At 40.8% G+C, this 27,763-nt stretch overlaps 2 protein-coding genes across 4 annotated transcripts; one reads left to right on the top strand and one right to left on the bottom strand.

The window, feature by feature from the left end:
• Positions 1-1,692: 1,692 nt before the first annotated feature.
• Positions 1,693-14,404, top strand: tefb (TEF transcription factor, PAR bZIP family member b). Of its 3 annotated transcripts, none has more exons than XM_084743762.1 (4): positions 1,693-1,968; positions 9,911-10,471; positions 11,044-11,261; positions 11,774-14,404. In XM_084743762.1, exons 1-4 carry the CDS (start codon positions 1,863-1,865, stop codon positions 11,987-11,989), a joined length of 1,101 nt encoding a protein of 366 aa, XP_084599888.1. In that variant the 5' UTR covers positions 1,693-1,862; the 3' UTR covers positions 11,990-14,404. The 3 variants fall into 3 exon arrangements, with proteins under 3 accessions (XP_084599888.1, XP_084599889.1, XP_084599887.1); XM_084743763.1 differs by lacking the exon at positions 1,693-1,968 and adding an exon at positions 8,226-9,156 and having other exon boundaries at positions 11,089-11,261; XM_084743761.1 differs by lacking the exon at positions 1,693-1,968 and adding an exon at positions 8,776-9,156.
• Positions 14,405-17,824: 3,420 nt separating this feature from the next.
• On the bottom strand, positions 17,825-26,989 carry tob2 (transducer of ERBB2, 2). The gene is made up of 2 exons (XM_084744200.1): positions 26,738-26,989; positions 17,825-22,920 (listed from the first exon to the last, which is right to left on the bottom strand). The coding sequence occupies exon 2, from the start codon at positions 22,699-22,701 to the stop codon at positions 21,490-21,492; it is 1,212 nt and encodes a 403-aa protein (XP_084600326.1). The 5' UTR covers positions 22,702-22,920; positions 26,738-26,989; the 3' UTR covers positions 17,825-21,489.
• Between the last annotated feature and the right edge of the window lie 774 nt (positions 26,990-27,763).

Genomic DNA, 27,763 nt, shown 5'->3' with positions numbered 1-27,763 from the left:
ATCCCGGTTACTCAAAATAATCAACAGACCTTGTTGTAGTGAGTTTTATGTAGGAACTACTTTCTTTCTATGGTATCTACCAGAATGAATTACTTTCAGCGGTACAATTGACTGGAACCACTGTCATGATTTCTGGAAAGAGACATTGTTGTTGAAATGTATTTTTTGGAGCTTTGAGCACCACAAGACGTTGCCAAGCCAGTGCCATTTAGTCTCATTATATTTGAAATATCTCCAGAACTCTGCAACTCACACCAAAACTATCTAGATGTATAAAAGCACCACAGGCAAAAGGAAAAACATGCATTTTTGATTTTGGGTGTTTTCATCACACAGTTTACTAAGAAAAAGGATGTTTAAAGCAGTAACTGAGAAATCATTTGTGGAGAGTATTTCAGTGAACAGTGTCAAACTTCAACACAAATAAAAACCATTCAGTTCAGTCTCATGTTCAGTTCTGATTTGTATTTGAGAAAAAAAAACACATTTTAGTATTTGACTTTGTGTCTTTTCACGTGGATCATACATGTCTTATTCTGGTTCATATCATTGCCATCAGAGATGGGTGTTGACATATCAGCCAAATAACTTTAATAATTTTGACACTAATATTTTTGTTCATTGTTTAACCAAATGAGTAGTAAATCAAGTGAAGCACTGTTATGTTATTCCAATTAGATGTGAACTACGTAAAGAGCTGACAAAGAATACACAGGAAAGAAAATGAAAATTAAATCTCAGTATAGATTATAAGGTAATATACCTGTTTCTATCTGTATGAAAGTGTCATGTGCAACATACTGTATGTTTGGAAAAAGAAGGAACTAAGTAAATGTTAAATACAAAGAGGTAGGGACAATAAAGACAAAAAAAACATCACCAACAACATTGGTGATATAGGTATAAATACACAGTGATAAGTAATTATAGAAAGTATTACTCAAATAAAGGTAATGCGGCGTTTGGTTGGAAGTTGATCTCAGAAACCTCAGTAGCAACTATTTTCATCTTATAATATTATGTAAATGTAAATGTACTTTAGTTAACAAATTAAGATTTTACATTCAAAACATGATCAAACCTAATATTGTACATAATTTAAAAATGAAAGGTGATATTGCACATGACAGTGAACACAATATTGCATATTATTAAACATAATATTATACATTGTACATGATAATGAAAAGTAATATTGTACATGACAGTGAAAGTAATATATTAAACTTAATATTGTAATGATAATGAAATAATATTGCACATTATACTGAAAAGTAATCACATAGAAAAAAGTAATACAGCAATAATACTGCAGTACTCACTAAATTAATATTTTAAATGCAAGACTTTTACTCAACGTATATTTACAGTGACGTATTTGTGGTAACACTATCTGCACTCGCAGAGTAAATACCATTTCATTTCACCATCATTGAAGTGCACTTCTCGAAAATGTCACTAGATGGCGTGGCACTTGGACGGACCCGGCCTCGAGCCTCCTCTGACTCGCACGTGCAGCCGTGCGTGGAGGGAAATGTGCCCGGTTGAGCGAGGTTGTTGTTGTGGTTCATATCAGTATAGCCCGCCCGCTGCGCTCTCATTGGCTCTGCGATGTGACTGACAGCCGCGTGCTCCGCTGTCACCGAGACAACAGGACGTCGGGGGGCGTGTCTCTCGGTGCTCATTATAATACAAGTTGTTTGGACACATGCATCCTTACCCGTGATGTGCTGCAAAGTTGTTGAAAAGTGAGTGAAGTCGGGAGCTGACAGCGCAGTCACACTCTCTCACGGGTTGAACCTTCCTCCCTCGTCTGGACTCGACTCTCAGACATCAGTCGGTAGATTCACAGGTCGGTCATCATGTCCACAGCTAACCAGTTCTTGTTTGGGGACAGGAGCGATGTCCCTGATCTTCTCAAGTCCTTGGCAGACTATCCCTTCTCCTTCCCTGCCTTTGATGACACCGGTAAGAACATTTCTCAGTGCGTTTTTAAAGCACAATAACAAGTCTAAAACTTGTCAAAGTGTTGCACTTGTTATCATGTACTGTGGCGTGTTGTAGTCAGACTTGTCACACACTGGCGTTTTTTGAAGTACTCTTAATTTACCGTATACTTAGAGTATACTCTACTTGAATCATTTCCACCGTAATGATATAAATGGAATAAACACAGGTGTTAACAATGATACATATGGAACCGGATCTTAATTAATATCATTATTAACACCTGTTTTTACTGTTTCACATCAAAGTGTCTGCTGTGACCAAAAAAGAAGTCTATTTTATGATACTTGACTTATACTCCTGTACATTTAGGAGGTACTATTTACTCCAGTGCTTGTAACTCTTCAACCTGGGGTCTGGGGACCAACAGGGGTCCCTGAGTGGGATGTATTGGGTCCCAGCAAAAGATGAAATATTATATTTTCACTGCTGGCACATTTTTGAAAGTAGGGACAACAAGGGAAAATACAATGGTTTGAATATTAATTGAAAATTATTATTTTATTATCTTCAAACTTAAAAGTAAAAAAAAAAAATCTTAAAATTATTTAAAACAAAATCCTGTCAAATTAAGAGTCCATGGTGTGACGTGCATCTATTTTGGGGGTCCTTGACATGGAAAAAGTTTGGAAACTGCTGATTTCCTCAACTAATTTTACATTTATGTGACCAAATATATGATCCCCATAGTTTGCATTTTATTTTACAGATTAAAGTACCCAGCAGCATGTAGTTAAAAAGTAACTTAAGTTATCTTAAATTCTACCAACCATCTTCAATATAGCCAGAAATAATAATCATACAGGCCAGATGTTCCCAAACTGAGGGGCGTAAAGCCACTGCGGGGGGTGGGGGGCATAGATGACCAGGGAAGAAACATAGAGTCAAACAAAATTAAATGAATATGATTTATTTAGAGGAAATAAACAAACTAGAGCTTGATGATGCTATTGCTGTGAGCTCTATTTCAATAAAATTCAACTGTGATCCTTAATTAAAAGTTGCTTCCCCAATTAGTATTAGTAAATATTTTTGTTGTTAAAACTACTTAAGTAAATTTTAGAGACTAGTATTTTTACTTGAAGGTATTGTGACTATCTTTAACCAGTAGGAGATTCCAGTATGTATTCTACCACTGGTGTAAAGTTACTGGAACTAGTTGACAACTTTAGTAACTGTATAATGTCCCCCGACACTCATTAAAATGGGATTAAATGTAGTCCAGTCTCCCACTCATGCATCACTCCAGCTGTGAACAGGCATTCGCTGGTTTCTGTAGTAAAGGTGATCATGGCTGTATCTGTAGTTCTCCCTGTTGCGGGTCCCGGCCTATATGGATGAAATGTGCCCAGCTGCTTTAATCGCTCTAAATGGGCACAAGTGATCAAAGGCAGCGAGCAGCATTATGTCAGCAAACTGTCTGCACGGTTCCTCCATGCAGTCACAACACAGCAGCCTACAACTGATGCAACAACACTGAAACATTCCTCACTCAGAGTTTCATCACATCATTAGTCTCTTTCTGCACTCTGTTCTCCTTATATACTTTCTCGCTTACTTTCTTTTTTTTTTCTTTTTTGGCATTTTTAGTCTTTATTCAGTAGTTGACAGTAGAGACAGACCGGAAACATGAGGAGAGAGTGAAGGAAGATGCAATTGAACCAGACGTAGACCACTAGGCCTCTGGGATGACCCTTTCTTTCAAACTGCAAGTGTTGTTTTGCCTTTTTCCCCTCACCTGTACTCCACATGTCAAAGCAGCATTGGTGGGTGTTGGTAGTACTTCTTGGTTTTTACATCCAAGCCCAAGTGAACCTTTGTAAGACTGACTAAATAAGTGTTACTTTAATATTATGCTCTTTTACTATGCTGCCAACACATTTTATCATTACATTTCAAAAATATATGTTGAAATATAATTTCCTGCCACTGACCAAATTTGACTATAACCTGCTGGTATGCAAATGAAGAATTTGGGCATGGCTGCATTAACTCTTGAAGCCAGGCTGGATGTTTGGAGGTTTTGTATAGGGGAGGTAGGGTGGGGCCATTCACCCTGGTGCCTGAACTGGTACACATCCATCCATCCATTTTCTGTAACCGCTTATTCCGTAAGGGTCGCGGGGGGCTGCAGCCTATCCCAGCTGACATTGGGCGAGAGGCGGGGTACACCCTGGACAAGTCCCCAGTTACCTGGTAGACGATGTTGGGATTTAGATTCAGCATGTAAGAATGATCTTTTTTTTGGTAAATCTATGAGTTTTCATATACTTGTGTCATGGGAACAAATGCAAAAGTATCATGTCGTAAACACAATGGTACTATTCATTAAATTATCTTTAACTGATAACACTGGTGAATTTGCTGCCATCTTAACTGTTTGTGCTGGCTCATCCACAAATTAATATGACAAGTGCATGATGTGCAGAGTTTTTACAGGAAATCTCTCAATAAAATACAACCCAGATTCCAAAAAGTTGGTATGTAAACATACACTCATTCTGAATATGATGCCTGCAACACATTCTAACAAAGTTGGGACATGGTCATGTTTACCACTGTGATACATCACCTTTTCTTTTCACAACACTCTGAGCAATTTGGAAGCCGAGGACTCTAATTGTTGAACTTTTTAAGGTTAAATTCTTTCCCATTCTTGTTTGATATATGACTTAAGTCGTTCAGCAGTGCAGTGTCTCTGCTGTGCCATTTTGTGCTTCATAATGTGCCACACATTTTGAGTGGGAACAGGCCTGGACTGCAGGAAGGCTAGTCTTGTACCAGCACTCTTTTACTAGGAAGTTGTGGTATAAAGTAGCCTAATTTAACTGTCAGGTGTGGCAATGAGCAAAAAAACAGAGTGGAATACAGAGAGGCATCATCGGTAACATAGAGCATTTTTCAATTAATTCATTTTATTGGCAATCATATTTAAAAAAAAAAAAAAACAAGCATGACAAAATGCAAATGACAGTACTTTATAGTTGAAAAAAATGGTTTTACTTGCAGCCAGTCAGTGCAAGTATTCTTTAATTTAATGCAGCATGTAATTGGCCCACTACTGCAGCAGCTTCAACTCATTACAGTCTGTGGTGGTGGAGAGGAAGATTCAAACCATTATTTGCATTCAAGGTGTGCCAAGCATACAGCACTCTCTCATACTCATTCTGTGGTGTGTTTGTAGAAACCGTAAAACTGCAAAAGCCCCTGCTGCTGTGGAGAGGACACTAAAACAATATTGCCTGGATTTTCTGTAAAAACTCTGGAATTCTGCTTAGATTGAACATTGATGCAGTCAAATCAAATCAAATCTTCCTCATCCGTCTTGGAATAAAGTTTGCACAAGTTTGACCTGCTGTCTGGGCTTATTTATAAGACTGAATACAGTGTTTTCCATTAATATGAGAATCGTTCCTTACAGGGCCAGACTCGAGTCCAAGGCTTTTATTGTTTTTTGTTTTATTTTATTTTTTCAGTAAGCTCAGCAAGATATTTGGCAGGTAAGAAGGAATAATGGCTTTGTGGATGGTGAACTGTTTGCAGAAGTCCAGGTGTGGTACCACACATTAGTTAGGAAAAGTTTGTGGTTATTGTTCCACCCTGCCAGGCTTATGCTGCCACATGACACGTTGATATTAATCATCCTGCATAGAACCGCTTCTATGCCATGTTGTAATTCTAAGCAAATTGGGAATTTGTACATGAACATCAGCAAAATAAACTCCCACAAGGTAATGCAAAAAATCATTACAGAAAACTTTGCAGATGGTAGCAAAACCACCCAAAGAAGATCTTAAAGATTTTTCTTCAATAAGTTAAATTGGCAGCAACTTCCTAAAGCAGTTGGACTAACATCCATCTGTGCATATATTGCATCATTTTGTTATGAAATGATGAAATATTACAAGTCTTGCAATATATGAAATGAAATGTATTTAAAAAGAGTGACCAACTTGGACAAGACAATGTTCAGTTATTTAGGTAACAGGTTTTTGTTGTTGTTTTAATTTCCTGAAAAGTATTGTCTTAGACATACAGGGTTTCTGCCCGACAGTGACGACTGAAACTGTGAAACAAACATTTTACCCTCCAAACTGAAGAAACCCGCATGAATCAGTTATGCAGAATTGTTGCTTCTTTTTATATAAACTTATTCACACAGAACTTCTGCAGCACTTTTGATTGGTCAGCACTGTTTAAAGTGTCAAAATTAAGATTTGTCTAATCTGTGTTATTTGTGACACTTTGCACTATGGCAAGTTCGCTTAAGCATTTATATAATAGTTGAGACCAATGGATGCTATCAGATTATACTCTTCATTTTTCATGGCCACAATATTGATTCTGAGTATCAGATCATCTCATTCCTGTAGTATATGCTGTACGCTTTTAGCTGTATAGTGACATTGTAAGTAGTCTACAGTCTATCAAGGTGCAATCAAATTTAGTTTGACTGGTTACCCAGTTCACTCTTCACACAACAGAGAAATGTTTCATTTGCCAAAGTGCACATTATTGGACTGCAGTATGACCACACTAGAGATCATAATTTAAGGAGATACAATAGACAGAGGATGCAACTGACCAATTGAACAAATAAATAAAATCTTACTTTTTGTGTGTTTTTTTTAATAGTGAGCAATATAGTAGAATTTGATTGGAAAGAGCAAACATCTTTATGCATGCTATGCTCACTACTATCTTAGATGGTGCATTACCATGTAACAAGACTGAACCAAAAGGGACTTTTACATGTCAGTCACTCTGTTACCCATTCATCCACACCAGGCGTCAATGTTTTTCAGCCCATGCAGTCCCGTAATTGAGAGATGGAGCAGAGACCCCCTACCACATACGCTGCATTGAATATTTTAAAGTCTGCTGTAGCATGGCTAATGTGTTACCTCACCAACCTCACCCTCTGCACTTTTGTCAGAGTGTCTTGCTCATGAAGCTACAAAATGATCCATTGTGGCTCACAAGAGAGTGTGTGGGATAACAGAACAGTCAATTGGCCAGTATGTTTCAATAATATGTAGCCAATTAGTTTCCTCTTATGGATAGGTGCTGCTAGCTTGCATGTTTGCACAAGGATTGATGGGTAAATAAATAAAAACACTAATAGGTGTTTCTGCTAATAATATGTTGGATTCATGTCATATGTGCCCCCATCACCCACAGTAACTCAGAGGACCCTGCAGACCCTATGTTGAAGACCCATGCTGGTCAATGGCTGAGGCAACTCAGACCCTGTAGATACCTGACTTAAACCTGCCTATTGAACCAATCATTTAGTTGGAGAGTATAAACAGTAGTCAGCCTGGTCCTCAGTCCCTCTCTGCCTACTGCAGCAGCAGGGATTTATCTGGCTTCCTCTCCTGGAGCAGTTACAGCAGACACAGTGCACTTTGTGGTTATACTGTGGTGAACTTGGGGGGAAAAATAAGAAATTAGTGGTGAAGGTGGGGTGTTGGCGGTTTGAACATTGTGTTCCTGAACCCAAACAACCTGCTGAGGAGAGCCTCGCGCGCTCACCGTCGCGTGCAGTAGAGCAGCGCGTGCATGGAAACGTGAGACTTCCTCTTTTGTTGTTGTGGTGCTGCAGCGTCTGATGTGGAAAATATACATACTATGTGGGATGACTTCATACATACGATTACAAAAAACTTAAAGGGTTTTTAAATTTTAATTGTCTGTTATAAAGTAACGTGTTCGAGACATTCCAGTTTTGGAAGGGAATATAAACAAATCGTGGTAAATTAAACATTTTATTGACAAACAGCAATATTACATACATATAAAAAACAGACATCAATTTCTGATTTATCGTCATATTTCTTACTAATTTACTAAATTTCTTACTAAAATTTTCAGTACTTTTTGTTTTTAGAACATGAGCTATATTGTTGGACTTCATTGTGAAAAGAAACGATATATGGTTGCAAAATTTAAATTGATCCACATGTAATATGATCGAATTGATGATACAGTATTGAAGACACTGAGTAGTGTTATTTAGTCCCGTGCCAGCTGTTAGAACGACGAGCGCGTGCCCGCTCCAGCTCGCCTTGGTCTGCACGTGCTGGTGGATGCATGAAGACACGCCCCTCGACAGATTGTACTTTCACGTGAGCAGTGTGCGGGCGGGACGGAGGCACGTGTTTGGCCACGAGCTGCGTGTTAAGGATGAGATGAGAGCTCGAGTACACTGCGTTGTATTTTTTTTTTTTTTTTTTTTTGAGGGGGGGGGGGCATAGAGAGTGTGTGGGTGACCATAGACCGTAGAAGATGGTATAACAATAAGATTATGGACTTAAATGGTGCAGACCGTAGACAGTAGCAGAAGATAATATAATAAAAAGATAATGGACTGTCACCGTTGCAGACTGTAGACAGTAATACAAGATAATGTTATAATAGGACAATAAACTGTTAATAGCGCAGATTTGGAGTTTAATCTGTGGTAATAAAAGTGTGCAGATGTATGACGCTTTGCCAAGATATGAACATACAGACTGCATGTGACTGTACAGTATGTTCTTATCGCGGTTGACATCCCGGTCGTATAGATAGTTTACGCCCTTTTCTATATAAAGAAATGATTTTAATGTGAATAAATTGCGACCAATGAGCAGTCGTACTACTACATAGACAAAAACAGCGTTCATGTACTCTATGCGTTCCCAGCCACTGTAATACACATTCATATGACAGCACTGACGACCAATCAGCTGCTACTATCACCCGAGTGGGCGGGGCATGTGGCTCATGAATATCCAACAAGCGCGCTCGGTGGGCGAGGAGAACAAGGGGTCTGTGTAGTGTTGTTTTAGCATCCAAACGCGTTGATGTATTGACAAACCGGCCTAAAAGAGAAGCAGCAGCAGCAGCAGCAGTGGTGCAACAAGCTTGGGTCCGTGTTCCGTTTGTTTGTGTTTTTGTTTCCCGGTGGTGCAGGCAGCTCTTTCGGTACCGCTGTTGCCGGTCAGCTCGGAGCTTAGTAGGGAACAATGCCTGGCAAAGCCGCGGTGACAGTTGCGCTTCAGCCGAGCAGTAACGCCACGGCGGCTCCGCAGAAGTCTTTCCCTTTTGTTTTAAAGAAAATCATGGACATCCCTCCTCCTAACATCTTGGAAGAAGGCGACGACGGTAAGATCACAATGCTAAAAAAAACGAGCGCTCGGTTTCCTGTTTGTTTGTGCCATGTGAATTACCCAGGAGTTTGTCGACGGGTTTGAGGCTATTTATTCATCAATATGCGCATAATATTCAATGCTGTGCCGAGGGCTCTTGATTGTAGTTGAATTAAAGTGATGACCATTAATGAGGCGAGATTAGGACGCACATGCCATATGTCGCACAGTGCCAGTTTGATCTGAGGCTGAGAGGAAATAAAAAAGAACAAAAAGTTCTAACTAATTTCTGTTGCTCTGCAAGCAGCGCGAGCACACTGCAAATACACAAACAGACGAAGACACTGCTCGGCTTTTCATTCAGCTCATTGGTCCCGTGTTACTTGGTTCCTGTTTTTTGTGGTTGTGTTTTGGGGTGCATGAGTGGAACAAGCTGGTCTCTCTCTCTCTCTCTCTCTCTCTCTCTCTCTCTCTCTCTCTCTCTCTCTCTCTCTCTCTCTCTCTCCAGTGTTTCTGAGCATTTCCTCGTTCTGCCTTTTATTTCATCTAAACATGTACTTCCTCACCTGACTCACTGAGAGGCTTTTTGGTTGTAACCCCCTTTTTTGTCAGATGTCTCACAACCATCACAACCCCTCTTTCCGTCTCTCCATCTATTACTTGGAGTTTCACGTCTCAGATTCCCTGTTGTCATGTGAGCACAAGAAGACATTTCACATTCAACAAGCAGCCGTTTATTCAACTACTGTTCCCTCCTGTCTTTACTACAGAAATAGAGAAAGAGAAGCTGTGCTCATCTGAGGATGTGGAGGGAGGCGGGGCCGGGGCAGCCAGTGCTGGTGGAGGTTCCAGAGGAGGCAGCGGCGGCGGTGGTGGAGGGGTATCAGCCTCCTTAACCCCAGCCATCTGGGAGAAAACCATTCCCTATGATGGGGAGACCTTCCACTTAGAGTACATGGACCTGGATGAGTTCCTCCTGGAGAACGGGATTCCTGTGACCCTGGAGGAGGAGGAGCTGCAGAAGACTCTCACCTCAGTGGCTGGCAAAGGCAAATCCATCTCCAAGGTTACTGCTACAGCTACTACTACGACTACTACTCCTGATGCTGATGCTGCTGCAGCAGCCTCTGTCTCCGCCTCAGCATCTTCCCCGTCTGTCTCCACCACCTCTGCGGTCACCTCAGATCCAGAGGAAACAGTGACTGTCACCACGTTACAACCAGCTAAACTAGAAGAAGATGAAGATGAAGAGGAAGAGGAAGAGGAGGGACAAGAGGAGGACGCTTTGTCTGAGGAGGCACCAGCAGAGGAAGAAGTGGCAGAGAAAACTGGTGAGAAATTTACAACTTTATGGGCTGCATATTCTCCATTGCTATTTTAGAAAAACAAAACAATTACCTTCTTAAATTCTATATTTAGAAGCTAAATAAGGGACAGTCAATTATGCCATGTGTTTCAGTTGCCTGTAGTCGTAGTTGGTGTATATCAAAACCACAGCTTCAAACATCAACATCTCCCTGACACAGTCTTAACAGAAACTGAATATGATAAGAGGTGATTCTCTACAGGATCTTTGTATTGATTTGGATTACAATATACATTTAGTTTCTTGTCACTCTAGAAATCTAGAAATGCTGTTTAAAGTATTTTTGATCATTTATAAATAAGGAAACATGCCTTTCACAAGTACCCGAAGTGATGTGTTCAATCTGTTTATTGTTTGACCGACAGTAATCAGAAAATGTTTGGTGTTGACTGTTCAGAGTACTTGACAAGTCACCTAATCCAACATGATATTAGTGCTCATTCAAACAATGAGTCTGAGCACTAATATTGTGTTCAAGCACCTAACGTTTAGTTGTGCTTTATTGGAGTGGCCTCTCTTGTATCTCCGTCCCCGTAGATTGTAACCCTGCTGAACGTAACACACCCTCCCCCATCGACCCAGATGCCATTGAGGTGGATATTAACTTCCAGCCGGACCCCACAGACCTGGTCCTGTCCAGTGTGCCGGGGGGAGAGCTGTTCAACCCGCGCAAACACAAGTTCTCTGAGGAGGAGTTGAAACCGCAGCCTATGATCAAGAAGGCCAAGAAAGTGTTTGTTCCTGATGAGCAGAAGGTATGTACGCTGTATTCTGGGTACCAAAGAAACAAATGTGTTTGTACCACAAGTGCAAACTGTCAACGATTGATGACTGTGAAAGCTATGAATAATTATTTTGGTTCAGGTCATTGATCATAATGTAATCATACTGTAACAGCTGTACATTTGTATTTTTATATAAAAAAAACATCTCAAATACAGTCACGCCTCCAGCCTGCTGAGAGAAAAATTATCTTTTCTTATATTTCCCTTAAGACCCATTTTCTTTCCTTTTTATTAATAATAAGGAAAAACAAATTAACATTTACAAAACACATTGACATTATTCTTGACTGCAAAAAGGGTTGACTAAATGTGATTACAGTTGGACTTTAAGACCTGTCAGTGTTGTGGTCAGTCCTGGTGAAGATTAAAGCATCTGCAGACAGATTAGTGGCTTGCGGATTAGAGATCAAAGATGTTGTTTTCACAACTCAGATTGTAATTATGTTCTCCCTCTTCATTCACTTTGACTCTTATTCCCTCAGGATGAGAAATACTGGTCCAGGCGAAAGAAGAACAATGTGGCAGCAAAGCGTTCTCGTGACGCACGACGGCTGAAGGAGAACCAGATCACAGTGCGGGCCTCCTTCCTGGAGCGGGAAAACGCGGCACTGCGGCAGCAAGTGGCCGAGCTGCGGAAGGACTGTGGTCGCTGCAAGAACATCTTGGCCCGATATGAGGCTAAGTACGGCCCACTGTAAAGAACTCAGAATAAAACCCACAAAGTATCAATGAGACAAAAAGCAGAACTCCCTTCCCCGCAGAATTCAACACAGACACAAACACCAAGGGATTCTAAATTTGCACTGTTGCCTTCGCTGACCTCCAGTCACTGTGTCAAGCTCTGAGCTTTGGATACACACTGGCAGGCAGTGAGGCATGATGGGAGCGGTGGTCACAGGAAGGCCTGTGGAGAGCGCCTGGCTCCTACACTCAGAGAGGAAGGGGACGGTTGTGGAAACTCCCATGGTCAAACATACATGGAAAATATGGTCCGTCTCAAGACGGTTTCAACAAAGTCAGGAAATCTGAACAGAGCAGACAGGTAGAAAAGAATCACAGGCTTTTAAATACTACACAAATCAGTTCGTATCACTGCACAGCACTTCTTCTTCTTAGTGGACCAAAGCATGAGTAAGTTAGAAGTTGTGTATTTAGAATGGTGCACACTTTGCCGTCCCTCACATTTCTTTGTGTTGTACTTACGTTAGTGTCTGTTGTGTCCGTACTTCCTTTAAAATACTGAGGCTCAGAAGAAGGCTCCTGATGAACTCATGGCAGAGTAGAACAGAGAGGAACAGACGAATAAAGGAGCAGGAGGCAGAGTCACAGTGGTTCTTCCAGGCTGAAGAGAAAGGAAGCGAAGACCTCAGGTTGTCGGAGGAGAAAAGGATGCTAGTCTGTTAGTGGTGTGATTCAGTCACAGTTCTTCCTTCTTGTAACCCACATGCACGCCTCTGCGCACACAGACGCTGTTTAAACTGTTTGTATATACAGTATAGGCATCTCCCTGCACCACAGAGACAGGTGTGCGTATTAGTGTGTAATTCATTTATGCACTTTTTCTCAGAAAACACAGCACTGGTGGCAGGAATTTACCTTATTTACCACTAACATTATGGGAGACACAGTAGCTTGTTAGGAAAAAAGACACGCATGGCCTACAGTTTAGAGCTACTTAGTTTCCTTTTCTACTAATGTCAGATCAGCTTCCAGAGCCTCACACAAGATTTTGTTTAAGAAGACAGATTTTAGATGATGATTTTACAAACTGAGAGAGAGAGCAGTAGTTTTTTTTTTTTCAGTAGGTTACTGTTGAAGGCATATGTCTGATGATCTCCAGGGCCCTCACTGGTGGAGGGGTATGTTCACATGTAGGGTTGTTTATTTTACTGCCCACTGCAGGTAGAGGGCGCTCGAGCCCCTGCCTGCCTGATCGTGGTGTAGTGATGGCTGGATTGAGTTTTATTTTTTAAATCTAGGCAGGCCCAAGTCGACTGCTTCTAAACCTTGTAAATAAATGATTGTCTCATGGTCTTTATTTCCTGAGACAGGGACTGTGTCTTTATTAACCCAATACTATTCCTTATATTTGCCAAATAGTCAATGAGTGCTGTATTTATTCTGATGGTAATAATGCATCTGTTGATTGTGATGTACAACAATATGTCAGATAATTCTATTTCCTTTGAGGAACAATACTTCTAATGAAACCAATGCAGGGAATTCAAAGGGTAAACTGTGCTTTTGGATGTTTGTTTTAAAAACAGATTTATATAGTTTTATGGGATTTTGTTTTTCTCTATACGCAGAACATACAGTATGTGTCTGAACACACAGAGGACAGGGCACACTCTTATTTACCTCATCCAACACTTCCTATTTTGAATGGGTAAAAAGTTTAGCAGGGCTACAGCATGGTGTTGGTTGAAACAGAGAGCACATTAAAAAGCAGCTTAGTTCCATTTGGCAAAACCTTGAATCCGAGTTGATAAATTGAGTTCTTTTTGCCAAAGCGGCTGAGTCTGTGTCTAAATTAGTAAACACTTTGCAGACTGTTACGGGACTCTATATCTCAAGTGTCTTTGGCTGATGCAGATTTAGTGATCTGTCGGCTTGTGCTCATTATCGCCGTAATCTTGGAAAGAAAATAGATGTGGCAATAATACTCTGTTATGTAATGCTCGTTTTATTTCAGTGATGATGTTGTATGTAAAATTGCTATGATGTACTAAATAGAAATGCCCCAAAGTCATTTGTGCTTCCAGTTTAGATCCTCTGTAGTCTAGGATCCTAATGCATGAAACCCAGTAAACTTGTCTTTTCTTTCTTGTATATTTTACACCAAGTGTACTTATGTCTGTAAACCATCACTGAAAACTACATATGTTTTTGGATGGGTAGGTTGATGGTCTATTGTACAGTTCTGTCAAAAGAAAAAGCAGAACATCGTTGCTATGATGTCCTGTGTTTATGACTTGCATAATAGCACCACCTATCCTTGTGCAGCCAGTGCTTGACCTTGGGGCGAACATCAGCTGAAAACAGCATCTTTTGATCACTGTGTGGATTGTTTTCTATTTACTAAAGATTGATCTATATCTAGATACACTAGATCAGTTGGTGATTTTGTGTTTTCTTGATAGATTCTGTGTTTCAGTTTCCTGATGGCGTGGTATAACACACATTTCTTAGCAATGTGTTTTATTTTGCAATGACATTCAAACTTGACATTGACTGCATTATGCTGTTTATATATCAGTGTAGTTGATGAATGCAAACTTTTGGTTATTTTTTAACTAAATTAAAAATGTTCTGCATAACGTTGAGTAAAGGTACTGACCAAGAGAGCCTTTTAGAAAACAACAAATCAAGATTGTTTATAGTACTGCATACAGTATGTAGCATTCTCTTTTTTTGTTCTGATGCGTAGCACCTCATGAAACTGGCTTACAAACCTGCTCACTGATGTTTTAGCAGGAAAAGAAATTAACATTAGCAGCAGGTTACATATGCAGATGTTGTAAATGTTACAACTACATTTTTCCCCTTAAGGATGCTGATTAAAAAAACATCTATACTTATTTAATCTGTTAGCTAAACAGAATAAAGAAAAAATCAATAAAAATAAAATTTGCTTAAAATTAAACTTTGTCAGGCACATTTATTCCAAGAAACTGAACATCAAAGTGTTAATTGAGCTGTCCATGAGACATTCAATCAATAACAACAGAAAAGTTGATAAAATGACTAGATCTGATGCAGGTTTGAAAAATAAAAATATTAAATACTAAATCTCACACAAAAACCTGCAGTTTGTGGCACCAGTCAGAAAGTCCTGTTGTTTTCTTTACCTGTAGATGGTGCAGATTAGCATCAACATACTGAAGGTCTGAACTGCTGTTTTCAGGTTCTGGTCTGAAATTATTGGCACTGGCTTTGGGTGCTTCGCATCAATGACACTATATCCTTGTTTACCATGCAAAGTAGCTACTAATATACTCTTGGAAAAATATTTAAAAGTTGAAAACATTTCTAAAGTTTTGTTTGTTTTGTGGTGTTTTGCTTTTATTTTCTCTTTTTATATAAACATATGTTGGGTGTTTTTCTATTGTCCTAACCATGTATAGGATACATGCAACTGCAGTACCATGTCCTAACTGTATCTTGTATCATGCATATGAAATAAATTGGGATTTAATGACATATGGGCTCGTGGTTTGACCTTGCCTGAGTCATCGAGCAGCTGCAGCAGCTCTAATGGGAGGCACACTGGTGCTGCTGAGAGACAAAGAAACAATGGATAACAAAAGAAGCACAGTCTGGGGGACAAATGGAGACGTCCTCCTCATCCTTAACCTCATCCTTGATGCCCACATGCACAATCACCCAGAATGTACATGTGTACACACACGACATGTGATTGTGCTCTTCATCACTCGCCTTATTGTTCTTCACTGTCCCTTCGTTGGCTCGGTCCTGCTGCTCATCAGTATTCCAGAGTAGTAGGAGATGTTGCGTAATGATCACATCGACACACTGGGGAGCATCGTTGCGTAACAGCAGCAGCAGCAGCCTCAAAGACCAGCGGGATGGGCGTGTGTGTGTGTGTGTGTGAGTGTGGAAGATGGAGAGAGGCAAGCGAGGATGCAAGGGAGGGGCTCTGGGAATCGGGAGGGGGAGAGGATCAGGTGGTTGGACGGATGGAGGGGAGAGAGGTGTGATGAGGGAGCGGGAGGAGCAGGGGGGTGAAGGGGAATAGGAGGAGGAGGAGGAGGAGATGGGGCAAACAAGATGGCAAGGGGATGGACGGAGAGAGATGGAGAACAGGGATGCAGTTAAAGACATGTGAGCCGAGGGAGGGAGGGAGATGGGATGCAGCGAGTGGGCGATGAAGATGTGGAGGAGAGTAGAGGAGAGCCAAGGAGGAGCCCGGCCATGCATGTTAATGTCACACCACTACATGTTACTATAGAAAGCACAGCCCAGCCTGCTCACATGAGTGAGCCAACCTTACAGCTGGCTGCATCCGACACAGACATGAGCACAGGACAGACAGACAGACCGACCGACAGAGTGCTGGATGATGAAATATAAAGTAATATCTGCTGGGATGGGTCCAGCTGAGGTGGGTGGTGAGCAATCTGGCTCCTCACCGTTTGAGAATTTTCATCTTCGCTTTGAATTATTGATCAAACATCACTTGAGTTTGTTTACTGCAATAAAAGGACACATCGCTCCGGCATCTCAATCTGAAGCTTTTCACTGGGACACAGGGATCTACTTTTCATCATTTCTGATCTGCAATATGTTCAACCACACAACATATGTGGCACGCACAGACACTAAGACTGGGTTGCACCAACAAAGATTAATTTAATCCAACTCTAATCAGAGTTCAGCAAAAAAAAAAAAAGAAAAAAAGAGCAAATGCAGATTTAAATTTATAGAGCTCTGTTGCACAATTTAAGACTAATCTCAATGTAGTAAATCAAAGTTTAGTAATGTCCACAGAAATTTAATAGAATTTAATCAATGCAGAGATGCTTGTTTACCCAAATTAAAACAAACAAATAAATAAATATATAAATAAAAATTCAAGAGCTGTCGGGATCTAGTCTATTTAAAAGAGCAGGGGTGTTTCCAGGCTTTTTTTTTTTTGACTGGGGTGGCCCTGTCTTATGGGGGTGGCATGAAGTACTTTAATTACAAACTTCACAGTATCATACAATTTCTTACACTCCTGTATTTCATTTTTTATTTAAAAAGTAGTGCTACCAATCACAAAACAATAAAGTAGCACCATAAAAAATATAACATAAAGCTTTAATTCTCAAAAAGAAATTGTACCTCATTATACATTTATTATTCAAGAAAATTACTCTTTAATAAAATAAGAAGTGAACTACAAACCAAGGTCCCACCTCTCACTCATATTTGATGATAATGGGGTGGCAACTTTCAGCTGCTCTGTATTCCTAGCAGAACATTAGATTGTTTTGTAGCTAGCAAAAAAGTTAACAAAATTATACAGTTTTCTAGCAAGCTAAAAAGTAAAAAAAAAAAAAAGTTAGATGAATGAAATATTAAAATGTTATATAAATAACACTGTTATATTGTTTGCTCATTAGCTAAAAAGTTAGTTAGCCTAGTTAGCCCACTCATGATGGCTTAACAGAGAAACTGGAGTGAAAGAAAGAAAAGAAACCATAAAACTCTATTTATTTAGGTCTGCTCCTTAACTTTCCAGGAGGAACTTGATTATTATTCTCAAATCCAACACAAAAAGAGCCTTTTTAAAAGATAAACCTCTTCAAGGGCAAGTTAATCTCAAGTTAGAGTAAAAACTAAACTGAGGCTTAAATGTACTCTCTGCCAGTTTTAATTTAAGGTTAAACCATGCTTTAATCAGGTTTAAACATGAGCAACCCAGCCTAAGAGCTGAGAAGGAGCCCGATTCTACACGTCTGCATTATTTGTCACATAACGCTTCATAGCTCTGCATACCAGTAAACAATGAGGACGACACAATTAGCTTATTTTCCATGCTTATTTTTGCCAATCTGTTGTTTTTTTATTACAAACTTAAAAAAGAATCTGATACAATAAGAAACTGCAGTAGTAACTCCCCAATCCCGAGGGGTAGCACAGAAAACAGGTCATTGCATTTCAGTAGTGAAAGATTCATTACACATCTACAGGGTGTACAGATCAGATACAAAATAGGAAAAATAATAAAATACAGGCAGGAAAGAAAGCACTATATTTATACATCATCTGAACTTTTAATTATATCTATTTTACTCTTAAATGTTAAATTTTACATAGAAAATAAACTTCTTTTATGACAATGAAATATTCCAAAGTGCAAAATAAAACGCACACGTCGATATAAGCAAAGGACATCAGAATACAAAATTCTTGTTTTTCCTCTTCATTTATGTTCAACCCTGATTAGAGAATAGCCTGCGTTTAGAGTCGAGCTGTGGTGCGTTTACAGCACTTATCTGTTCTTTAAGTGGAAAACACAAGCCGTGTTAATGGTTAAATATGTGAGGGGAAACCAGCTCTTACAGTAATCATTCACGTCCTCAGATCTTTCACCTCAAGAGCCCGATTTGTATGCGGAGGAAATTTAACACGCCTCTTTTGCACTGAATAATTGACAAATGTGGAAAAAAAGGAGACATTTTCGACATGCATGTGACTGAAAATCTCTAAGATTTTTAAACATAATGAGCAGTTCCCCCCCTCATTTAGTCTCCACAGGCCATCTCAAACAGGGTTGACTGACAACAGATCAGAATCACATTCACAGCAACATTCATTTCCTTCATCTCTCCAAACCTGCTGTAACACTGTCTTCCTATTGAGGAGATATATTGGAATTTTTTTCCAGGGTGCAGAGAGGTAGTTACCCCTTGAATCCTTCAGGGTCGTTTTTTAAAATTATGGCATTACGTTGCACTGGAGAGGGGTGAGCATCTGTGTAAGCAAAGACAGTCTGGGATATGGCTATAGTATCAGGACCAAAGGACCAGGCTGATGGAGAGAAGATAAAAATAAGGTGAAAAAAAGTTTAATTTTATAGGAAATATGATATGAGGAAGGTTAAAAGACATTTTGTTTATGTAAATCTGAATATAGGTGGGTTACTGTAGTAGTTTAGAAAAATAGGGGGAAATTAACAGCAACGGACAATTTCTCAGAAAAAAAAAAAAGGATTGGTGGCTGCACAGTACGCAGTGAATTCAGAAAAAAGGGAGGACGAGCATTGCACTCAAATTAATCTGAAAGGTGGAGATTTTTGGTTTAAATGTACTGCCTTATGGGGTAGTGTTATCAGACTGCCCTGGGAGCACAGAGAAAGTGATCAGCCATCTTTTCCTACACAAACCCACTGTAAACATTCACATCTCTAACTCCAAATCCAACTTGAAGAATGAATACATTTACCCGTCTTATTAGACAAATGCTGTACAAGGTACAATACACATTCAATACTTTATTCTGTACATCTTTTATTTTTGTCTCAGTTTGCATATATTCATGTTATTTTCTGAAAAAATAACCTCAGCATGTAAGAAACTAAACAAAGAATCTGAACATAAGAACTTTTTTATATACATATTCCTGGACTTGTCTTACTCATACAAATGTTAAGTGATCATTTGCAAAAACAAAAATATAGAAGTATTGGAAATAAATTACAAAACAAAAATTATAAATGCATCTTTCCCTCACGATCATAACATTTACAGAGATGTGTATCTCCCCACCCATTCCCTTGAAAAGAAAACTGAAAGAAAGAAAACTTGCATGCATATGACGAGCTGTCACATTGCAAAACCAGCGTGAACACAAGTCAAGGGTCCTCGTTTTGTCTTATACAAAAACACTTATGGGTTACAAGTCTAGAAAACATTCGAATAAACGGATAAGACGGACAGCATCTCCTCACTGGTGTGATGCATCTGAATACAAATTAAGCTCCTGTTTGAATCTCTAAAGCATTTCATGACCGCTGAATAAAATGTGCCATTAGCAAACAAGAGAGCAAAGGAATGGTTTAGCGCTCATGACAGCATCAGGAGCCCAGTAATAAAGTGCTGGACGGCTCAAACGGACATCTCGGGGGTTTACCCTTCCCTGTAGTGACTAACCGACAATCACATGGACCCGGCTGGTAAACAAACCATAGTTAGACACGGCAAACATCCAGAGATCTGACAAGCCACACACCAGTACAGAACATTCATCTTTGTATCTTTGTCCTCATCACCGCAACTGGGAGAGGAAGCAGCAGAGTGACCCGAACAGTATGTATATTCTGTTTTTGTCTTTGTGGACGGCCAGAGGAGCAAAGATCACCGAAGAATTTCAAGAGGAGGGAGAGAATAGTGTGAGCGTTTGGCTTCAATACCATTTAAGCTCACCAGAAACGTGCTCTGGGTTTTAAAGCGTCGTACTCTAAGCCAATACAGCCTGGACGCCACCGAGGCAACACAACCCTCGAGCTGCTTCTCTCCCTCTCTCCTTTCTTTCTTCCCGTCTTCCCTCCTCTCTTCTCTCCATGCAGAGGAAAACCTCTCCTTCATAGTCAAAGTCATGCTAAGCCATTTATCACAATCCCCACTGCTTAACTGCTGCATCCCCTCCCCCTCACCTCCTTCGCTGCCTGTTCACCTTCACATACACACACTGCTGACTGGAATATGTGCACATTTCTGCGTATGTGTGCGTGCATTTGAATACATGTACGAAACCATAACTCACAACCCTGTGTGTATAATTGAGGGATCAGGACATGGTTAACATCTTAAAACGCAAAAATTTATTTGCTTTTCACATTCACCAAGGTTTCCCCGACCTTCCCAGCCGCAGTTGCCCCTGACAGGTACAATACATTCCACTTCATCACATCCCGATGCGCCCCTTTCTGCTCCCTCCACTGCTCTCATTTCATTTAAACACACGTCATGTACACATCCCAGCTGACGATATACTACCTCCAACATACACCCAGAGACAACAACAGAGTCAAATTGCGGCTGTGCACGAGAGCGTTTCAAGGGTAACGGGCCCACGGTACAAATCATCACGCTGAGCCACAACAAAACAGAACAGGACGACACACTCACGCAGAGACAGCAGAGCCCCCCTCTCTGTATTTGTGGCAAGTAGGGCAGAGCAGATTGCAGAGCAAAGTGCTGAGCTTTCCACAGCCGTCGTTCCCTGCAGGACTTGGCGAGGTCCTTTTTCACAGCATGACAGTGCAGTGCAAAATGGAGCTATACTAGAGCCGGGTCCATTAAACTACAAGTCAAGAAAGAAAAAAAGATAATAAAGTCCCTCGCATTAACATTCAATGCACAAATAATAAACAGAAAAAGATTGGCAACGACTCAAGGTAGAAAGGAACTCAGCCCCCTCCCCACACCTGCTCCTATCATCAAAGCCAACACACAGAACATGATGACTAACAGCACTGGACAAAAGGGCAGGGTGGGGCAGGTTGGAGGAACAAAACAAATCACATGAACTATTCAGTGGACGTGGTATTTTAAATCTTTGTAGTAAAACTAATTCTTAACTTGTATTAGTATTAGAACAATTTGTTAGAAAAACTGAAAATATCTGGAGCGTCATAGTCCTCCATCCGCCTCCCCCTACAACAATTGTTATCATTACAAATGAAGGCTTAGTTGGCCAGCACAACAGGCTGGAAGGACTGGCTAGGATATTGCAGGTTGTAGCTTCCTAAACCCTCAACAAACGGTGGCTTCTCCATGTAGGGGATTCCTCCGTTGCTGCCGATGATGCCCACGCTCTGGGCAGGGGGAGGGCTGGAGAAAGGGTCGAAGGACGGGTGGGTGCTAACAGTGTGGGGGGGTTGGAATGGGCTGGCATGAGGCTGCATGGGCTGGGTGTCAGCGTCGAAGTAAAGGGGGCCCGGGGATCCTGGGTAGACAAACTCTTTGGCGTTGGGGGACAGCTGGCTGGCGATGGGACCTCCGAGGGAGTGCAAGGAGAGCGACAGGGGCTTGTGCTTGAGCAGCTCCGGCGCCGAGATGGTGGTGGGAGAGCGGGAGAGCATCCTCTGGGCAGGAGGTATGACGACCGCGGAGCTAGCCGCCGAGCCGGCTCCGCTGCACTTCTTCATCTTGGTCGAGCCAAATTTGGTGGCGGCAAAGCTGGCGGTGGTGAATGTGATGGGCTGAGGGCGGGCAGCGGGAAGAGCGGAGGGTGGCTGCTGAGTGGAGAGGTAGGGCAGTCCACCGCTGGGAGGAGAAGGGGTAGAGGTGTTGGAGGAGTGGGCAGCAGGGTCGGTGGGCGTGCTGGAGCTGGGGTAGCTGAAGAGCCCTGGGCAGGACTGGGTGGACAGAGGCGTGGGAGAGCTGGAGAGCGATGGCATCAGGGCAGGGGACGCCTGGCTTCCAATTGGCACGAACACCTGAGCATCTGGGTTGAAGCCCAGACTCTTGGCCTCTTCCGCATCTGGATCTCCTTTACCCTCTCTGATCACCGCCCCAGCCCTCTCACTGTCACAGCCGAGGCCTGGAGGGTCCTCCAAGTAGAGAACTTTCACTGCCCCCTTCTCTCCAATCTGGTAGGAGACCTCATAAGGGTCAATCCAAACACTGAGCTCTGCAGGAACATTTGCACGCACTTCCTCCGTGTCCAGTCCACTTCTCTTGGCGGCCAATTCCACCACGGGGTCCCTTGGTGCTCCCAGGTGAATGCAGCGGAAGGCAGAGCCCCGAAGAGGGGCTTCAGGGTACCAGTGACCCTCAAAACGGGACACCAGTATCCTCTCCAGCTCCTCACCAAACAGGTCAGCTCGACGCCGAGGCAGCTTGTTGTACAGGTAGGACACGATGAAGTTGAGAGCGACCTTAACTTCCAGATGCATGGCTGCACCGGGTCAGCGCCGTCGTGGGAGCAAAGTGATCAAGATGATGCTGAGAGTGAGGCAATGCAACTGTGACCGGGGGGTTCTTCCTCTGGCTTATTGTAAAGTGTATGAATCTTTTAGTGTCACCATGGTAAAGGCACCTCGAAGGCGTGGGGGCAGCAGGTTGCAGGCTGTTTTTTGCCGTCACGAATATGCAAAAATGGTTTCACGTCCCAACTGTGAAGAAGAAAATAGAAGAAAGTGGTCATTTCACCTGACAACAACCAGAGGAAGATTTGAAGGGGGAGGGATCAAAAGCGAATGTTTATTATTGATATTTGTTTTTTTTATCTGACCACCAAAGGAATTTAAATATGCTGAAACTTGTGTATTGATTTTATCGGGAAGTCTTTAGAATCATTGTAGTTTAAAAAGAAAAAAACAAACACACAAATTACATCATAGTTAAGACATGCTGCTAATTAAAGCATTTTCAGTGACTAACAACATTTGCACAATCCCAATGTATCAGTTCAGTGAACTGTATATCATGTTGTCTATGTTTATGTTGGGAGTGGCATATATGTTGTCTGATTTGCCACTATCTAATTATTTTAACATAACATAATGCAGACTGTTTTTATTTTTTAGCTTTACAGGCAGAATTTTAGGTAGATTTGATAATTTTTCTCAATTTAAGTATTCTGATCTAGTTATGTTTCTTAAATTTATAGTTATTAATTTATCAAAAATAACAAAGTTTACCTTTTCAGTGCCCTGACATCATTTTAGATCAATTTTATTGATCAACTGTAAAATATCCTGCCTCTTAGAGCAGCACAATTAATCGCAATTGAATTTCATATCGCGTGGCTAAGTGCAATTTCCAAATAGCAAAACCAGAACCAAATTGCAAGGAAAATGTGTAAAAAAACAAAACAGCATTATAATGAAGTACTGTAGTGCTGCAGAGATGCCCTGGCATACAAATCTTGTTCTTCAGATTTAAAAAAAAAAAAAAAAAAAAACATGCACGTTTGGTACAGACCCCAACAAATGTCACATCATCATGATTTTAATAGTTTTTTTTTTCATATCAAAATTTAAAATTCTAATGCTAAAATGTTAATTCCCACTAATTATATTGCGTTTTTTTAACCATATCATGCAGCCCTATTGGCTCCATTACATATGTTTGTCACAAGAGTTAAATTACCACATTTCAGGATCACTGCTGTGTGCTTATGTATATCTATACATTATATTCTGTATGACGAATATTGGCCGATTTCCTGATATCTGATTTTTTTTCCCTCTCTCCAATATCGGTATCAGCTGGGCCCTAAATGATTTTTATAATCATTTGAGAGGCACATCCTGACCACTATACATGTTCTGGCTCAGATCTGAGACCTCTGTCACAGCTTAAAGAGAAAACTTGGCACTTTTAATGTAGATGTGGAGTTATTGTTGATGGTAAATGCAATGAACTGAAGAAATAAATTCCTCAGTGCTGCTAGACTGACCACCAACAAAGAAAAAAAAAAAGAGTTACAATCTTAGAAGTTCTTCTGTTCAGGAAGCTGCACCTCAGCTGTCTCGGTCAATATAGCAAACACTGAAGACTTTGTTGCTTCTATTGACTACAATGACCATCAAGACTAACATAAAGAGTAGTCAATGCTCCCACATGGATTGACATATTTCTACACTGAGCTGTAAGGGCAAACATTGACTTAAAGAAGAAACTTGTCAAATTTGTTGTGAGCAATTAAAAATGGATTTAAAGAGCTTGGGGAAACGCTGGAGAGGCCACCATAATGCCTTTAGGAATTTACTTCCACAGTATCACAAAAAATACACTGTATTTGTTACCTGGGTGAACACGTAGGAGGGACGAGAGGAGAATATCACAGTTTCACTGAATGTACATTCTGTATATTGTTTGTTAAGATGCGCACAAACACATTCACACAACCACTATCCTTTATCCGGCCGCACAGACCAATTTTACGTTTTATATTTTGGTTTTATCAGCTGCAGGATGTACTGATGGATGTGGCAGATGCTGTGTTGTGGGCTGCATAAATCCTTTATAATCTGAATGAGATCCCACGGAGCGCCTCCTGCTTAATGCTTTAACACAGTGGCACAGTCCATTCAAACCGAGCAAAAGATCACATGCAAAGAGGAAAAAATAAACAACGCCACAAGAGTCACAAAGAAAGAAGTGTAAAATGGCAGGACAGTTAGTCGACTTCACAGAACACCATTTCCCACCATGCAGTGCGTGTGATCACCCCCCTCCCCTCCCCCAGTATGCACACACAAACAATTCACTCACATTCACTTCCCTGGCTGCCAGATGGGGATTCAGCAGCTAAGATTAGAAAGACGCCTCCGATTAAAGACAATTCTAATGTTATTACAGCTAAAGCTGCACAGGCTGGATGAAGGGCTGCTGGAGTGATAGTTCAAGACGAGATTTACATTCCCCCTATCGCATGGAAAAAGGTGACATTGAAGGAGAAGATGGGGGTTGTTCAAAAGGGCTATTAATAGGGCCCCATTTTGCATCATCTAAGGTGCAAATTCCGCTCCACAACCTGAGTGAAAAGTGGTTGTACAAAAGCATCTTTGGGCACAGGGGAGTCCTCCAGTCCATCACCTGCAACAGCCATCATCTCTAAAAACCTTGAGGACACACACATACACACACACACACACACAGCTAAGCTACCTACAACATCTACTGCATTTCGTACCTCTCATTATAAAAAGACAACAGTAAGATACACAAAATCCAATGTCATCCAATGACAACAGAGCTATGGTTCAGCTAATGTGTGCAGATTTGCTGCTTCAGGAGAGTAACGCATGGTCTAAATCACAAACCACGGCTTGCAATTTTCAATAAAAACATGCAAATCTTTCATGTTCAGAAATGTCCTCTTCGTGTTCAAATGTATATGCATCGCCTGCAGATTTGTTACACAGCACGAAGGAGCTGGATTCATTTTTACAGGCCTGTTGTTGCGGGTTAGAGCAGCAGCAGGATCTATAGAGCTATTTTTGTTTACATGGACTCATTATCAGAGCTGCAAATGTGTGGCACCGTGTGCTGCAAAGCATCCACTCCATGTCAGGTTTGATCTGTTAAGCAGCATATCTACAGAGATCTTACAAGAAGGACGAGCTACAGTAGATATATGAAAACAAAAGCCTTTTTAGAAATCTCATAACAGAGGGTTAGGAGCACATATAGCATGTATATATGTATATATATGTATAGAAGGAGGCCTGTGGGCACCACATACATAAAATCAATGCAATAGGAGATGAATATTCAGATTTTTTTCCCCCTTTTGTCTTGTTGAATTCAGGGTTGGACTTTAAACAGATTGATATTTAGAGACGTATTTGGATTTGGCATATGTTGCACATTTACCAGATGCAAAATAATAGAGGTAAATATGCAAGAAGAGCGTGAGATTGGAGAAAAATATCATCCAGGTTTGCATGTCTGATAACAAGCTCAGATAATAAGGGAGCAGGGGGGGTCTACCTGGGGATTACTGCCATATGTCAGTCAAAAGGCACTGGAGCAGAAAGGACACTGGTTTAGCTGACATGCGAGTGAAGAATCCCTCCATGCCAAATTGTCGCTGTAAATTACATTATAAAGCTAATTAAGTGTTGAACAGCCTATCGACCGAGTGTGTGCACCGAGCAATGAAGACGAGGGTCCATCCTCAGCATAAACAGCCCCGTCAAACAACAAATAAAAACGAAAATAAACGTGACAGCTGAGCAGACATTAAGAGGGCTACTTCAGCTAATATATAACGGACTAAGACGACAAAACAAGGTCTTTATTCAGTGGCTGAACCAGGACAATCATTCATTATAGTCAGCGCATTTTGATGGATGGAGAAAGCTTCTGGAAAGACTAACACCAACACACAGCAACATGCTGTTATCGATGAACACGCCTATAAGAATATTTAAATTAAATGAGCCATTTTCATGCAGAGGTTAGCATTGAATTACTCACCTATCGTTACTGATGCACTAGCTTGATGTGTACTCCTGCGTTTACGTTTTAATTCCCTTGTTTTGTGTCGGATTTCACGGCGGACGTGTCGACTCGTTGGTGCAGATGCTGACCAGTAAACGTTTTCACCTCAATACCGATGATTTCTTGAACTGCTGCCCCAAATTCTCAGATGGTCAAAGGCTTTTCCCAGTTTGTCTCCAGCTGACACTTTGCATGGAGGGTCCAGAGAAACTTTACTGTTTGACAACCCGGCGTATTTATACAGTGTGACTCGCCCACACGCCCGTGACGGTAGGGACTACTTTCTTCATATTATAGTAGTTGCTGATTTATTATGATGTTTTCCCATATAACGGAATTTATGCATCTGTTTTGCTGTCAGTAAATAATTAGTGTAATCCCCATGGATAATGTCTTTTTTAATTTTAACCCATTTACATGATTTAAAGAAAATAAGAAAAATAAACAGTTGCCATTCCTTAATTTCTACAAAAGATTTCGATTCATGGTCGTCATCGAAAAGGAGTGATACCAAAACAAAGAAGGTTAGGAGTTTTTTTTCCTTATATAAAATCCAAGTTTAGCCAACGGGCTCTAGTTTAATTGGCGGAGGGATATTTGTAGTTCCTCACGGTGCTGAACAATTTGCTAAAAATATAAGTGGTGATAGCAACAGAGTCTCTATTGGCTGAGATGGGGGAGGACCCACACATTATTGGGCTGCAGCGTCCATTCAGCCACTAAAGCGGCCTGACTTTTACCAGGGGCTTATGGGAAATGATGTTCTTATCACTAAATGATGTGTGGTAGCCTAATGAGAATATTAAATGATAATATGTGCGTCAGGTTTTTGTTGTCACCGGGTTTATTATGTAGTCACACAATTACACAGTTTTCTTCACTTTAGACGTATATTGTAGACATGAATTGAACTGTGATTATTGACTTCATATTCATAAAATGATCATTTTGAATTATATGAATTAAAACATACATCCCAAAATCTTAAGTTTACACAAACAA

The sequence above is a fragment of the Lutjanus erythropterus genome, chromosome 19 (assembly GCF_056507025.1).
Source record: "Lutjanus erythropterus isolate fLutEry1 chromosome 19, fLutEry1.hap2, whole genome shotgun sequence".
In the NCBI taxonomy this organism is placed as follows: Eukaryota; Metazoa; Chordata; class Actinopteri; order Lutjaniformes; family Lutjanidae; genus Lutjanus; species Lutjanus erythropterus.
Note: the sequence above shows the minus strand (reverse complement) of the source record. Positions and strands in the feature narration are given on the sequence as shown.

Bases quoted from the DNA above. Each gene is read 5' to 3' on its own strand.
- tefb (XM_084743761.1), top strand. From the start codon at position 9,018: ATGCCTGGCAAAGCCGCGGTGACAGTTGCGCTTCAGCCGAGCAGTAAC. The intron at 9,157-9,910 runs GTAAGATCACAA...TCTTTACTACAG, and splicing joins CTTGGAAGAAGGCGACGACG to AAATAGAGAAAGAGAAGCTG. The intron at 10,472-11,043 runs GTGAGAAATTTA...CCGTCCCCGTAG, and splicing joins AGAAGTGGCAGAGAAAACTG to ATTGTAACCCTGCTGAACGT.
- tob2 (XM_084744200.1), bottom strand. From the start codon at position 22,701: ATGCATCTGGAAGTTAAGGTCGCTCTCAACTTCATCGTGTCCTACCTG.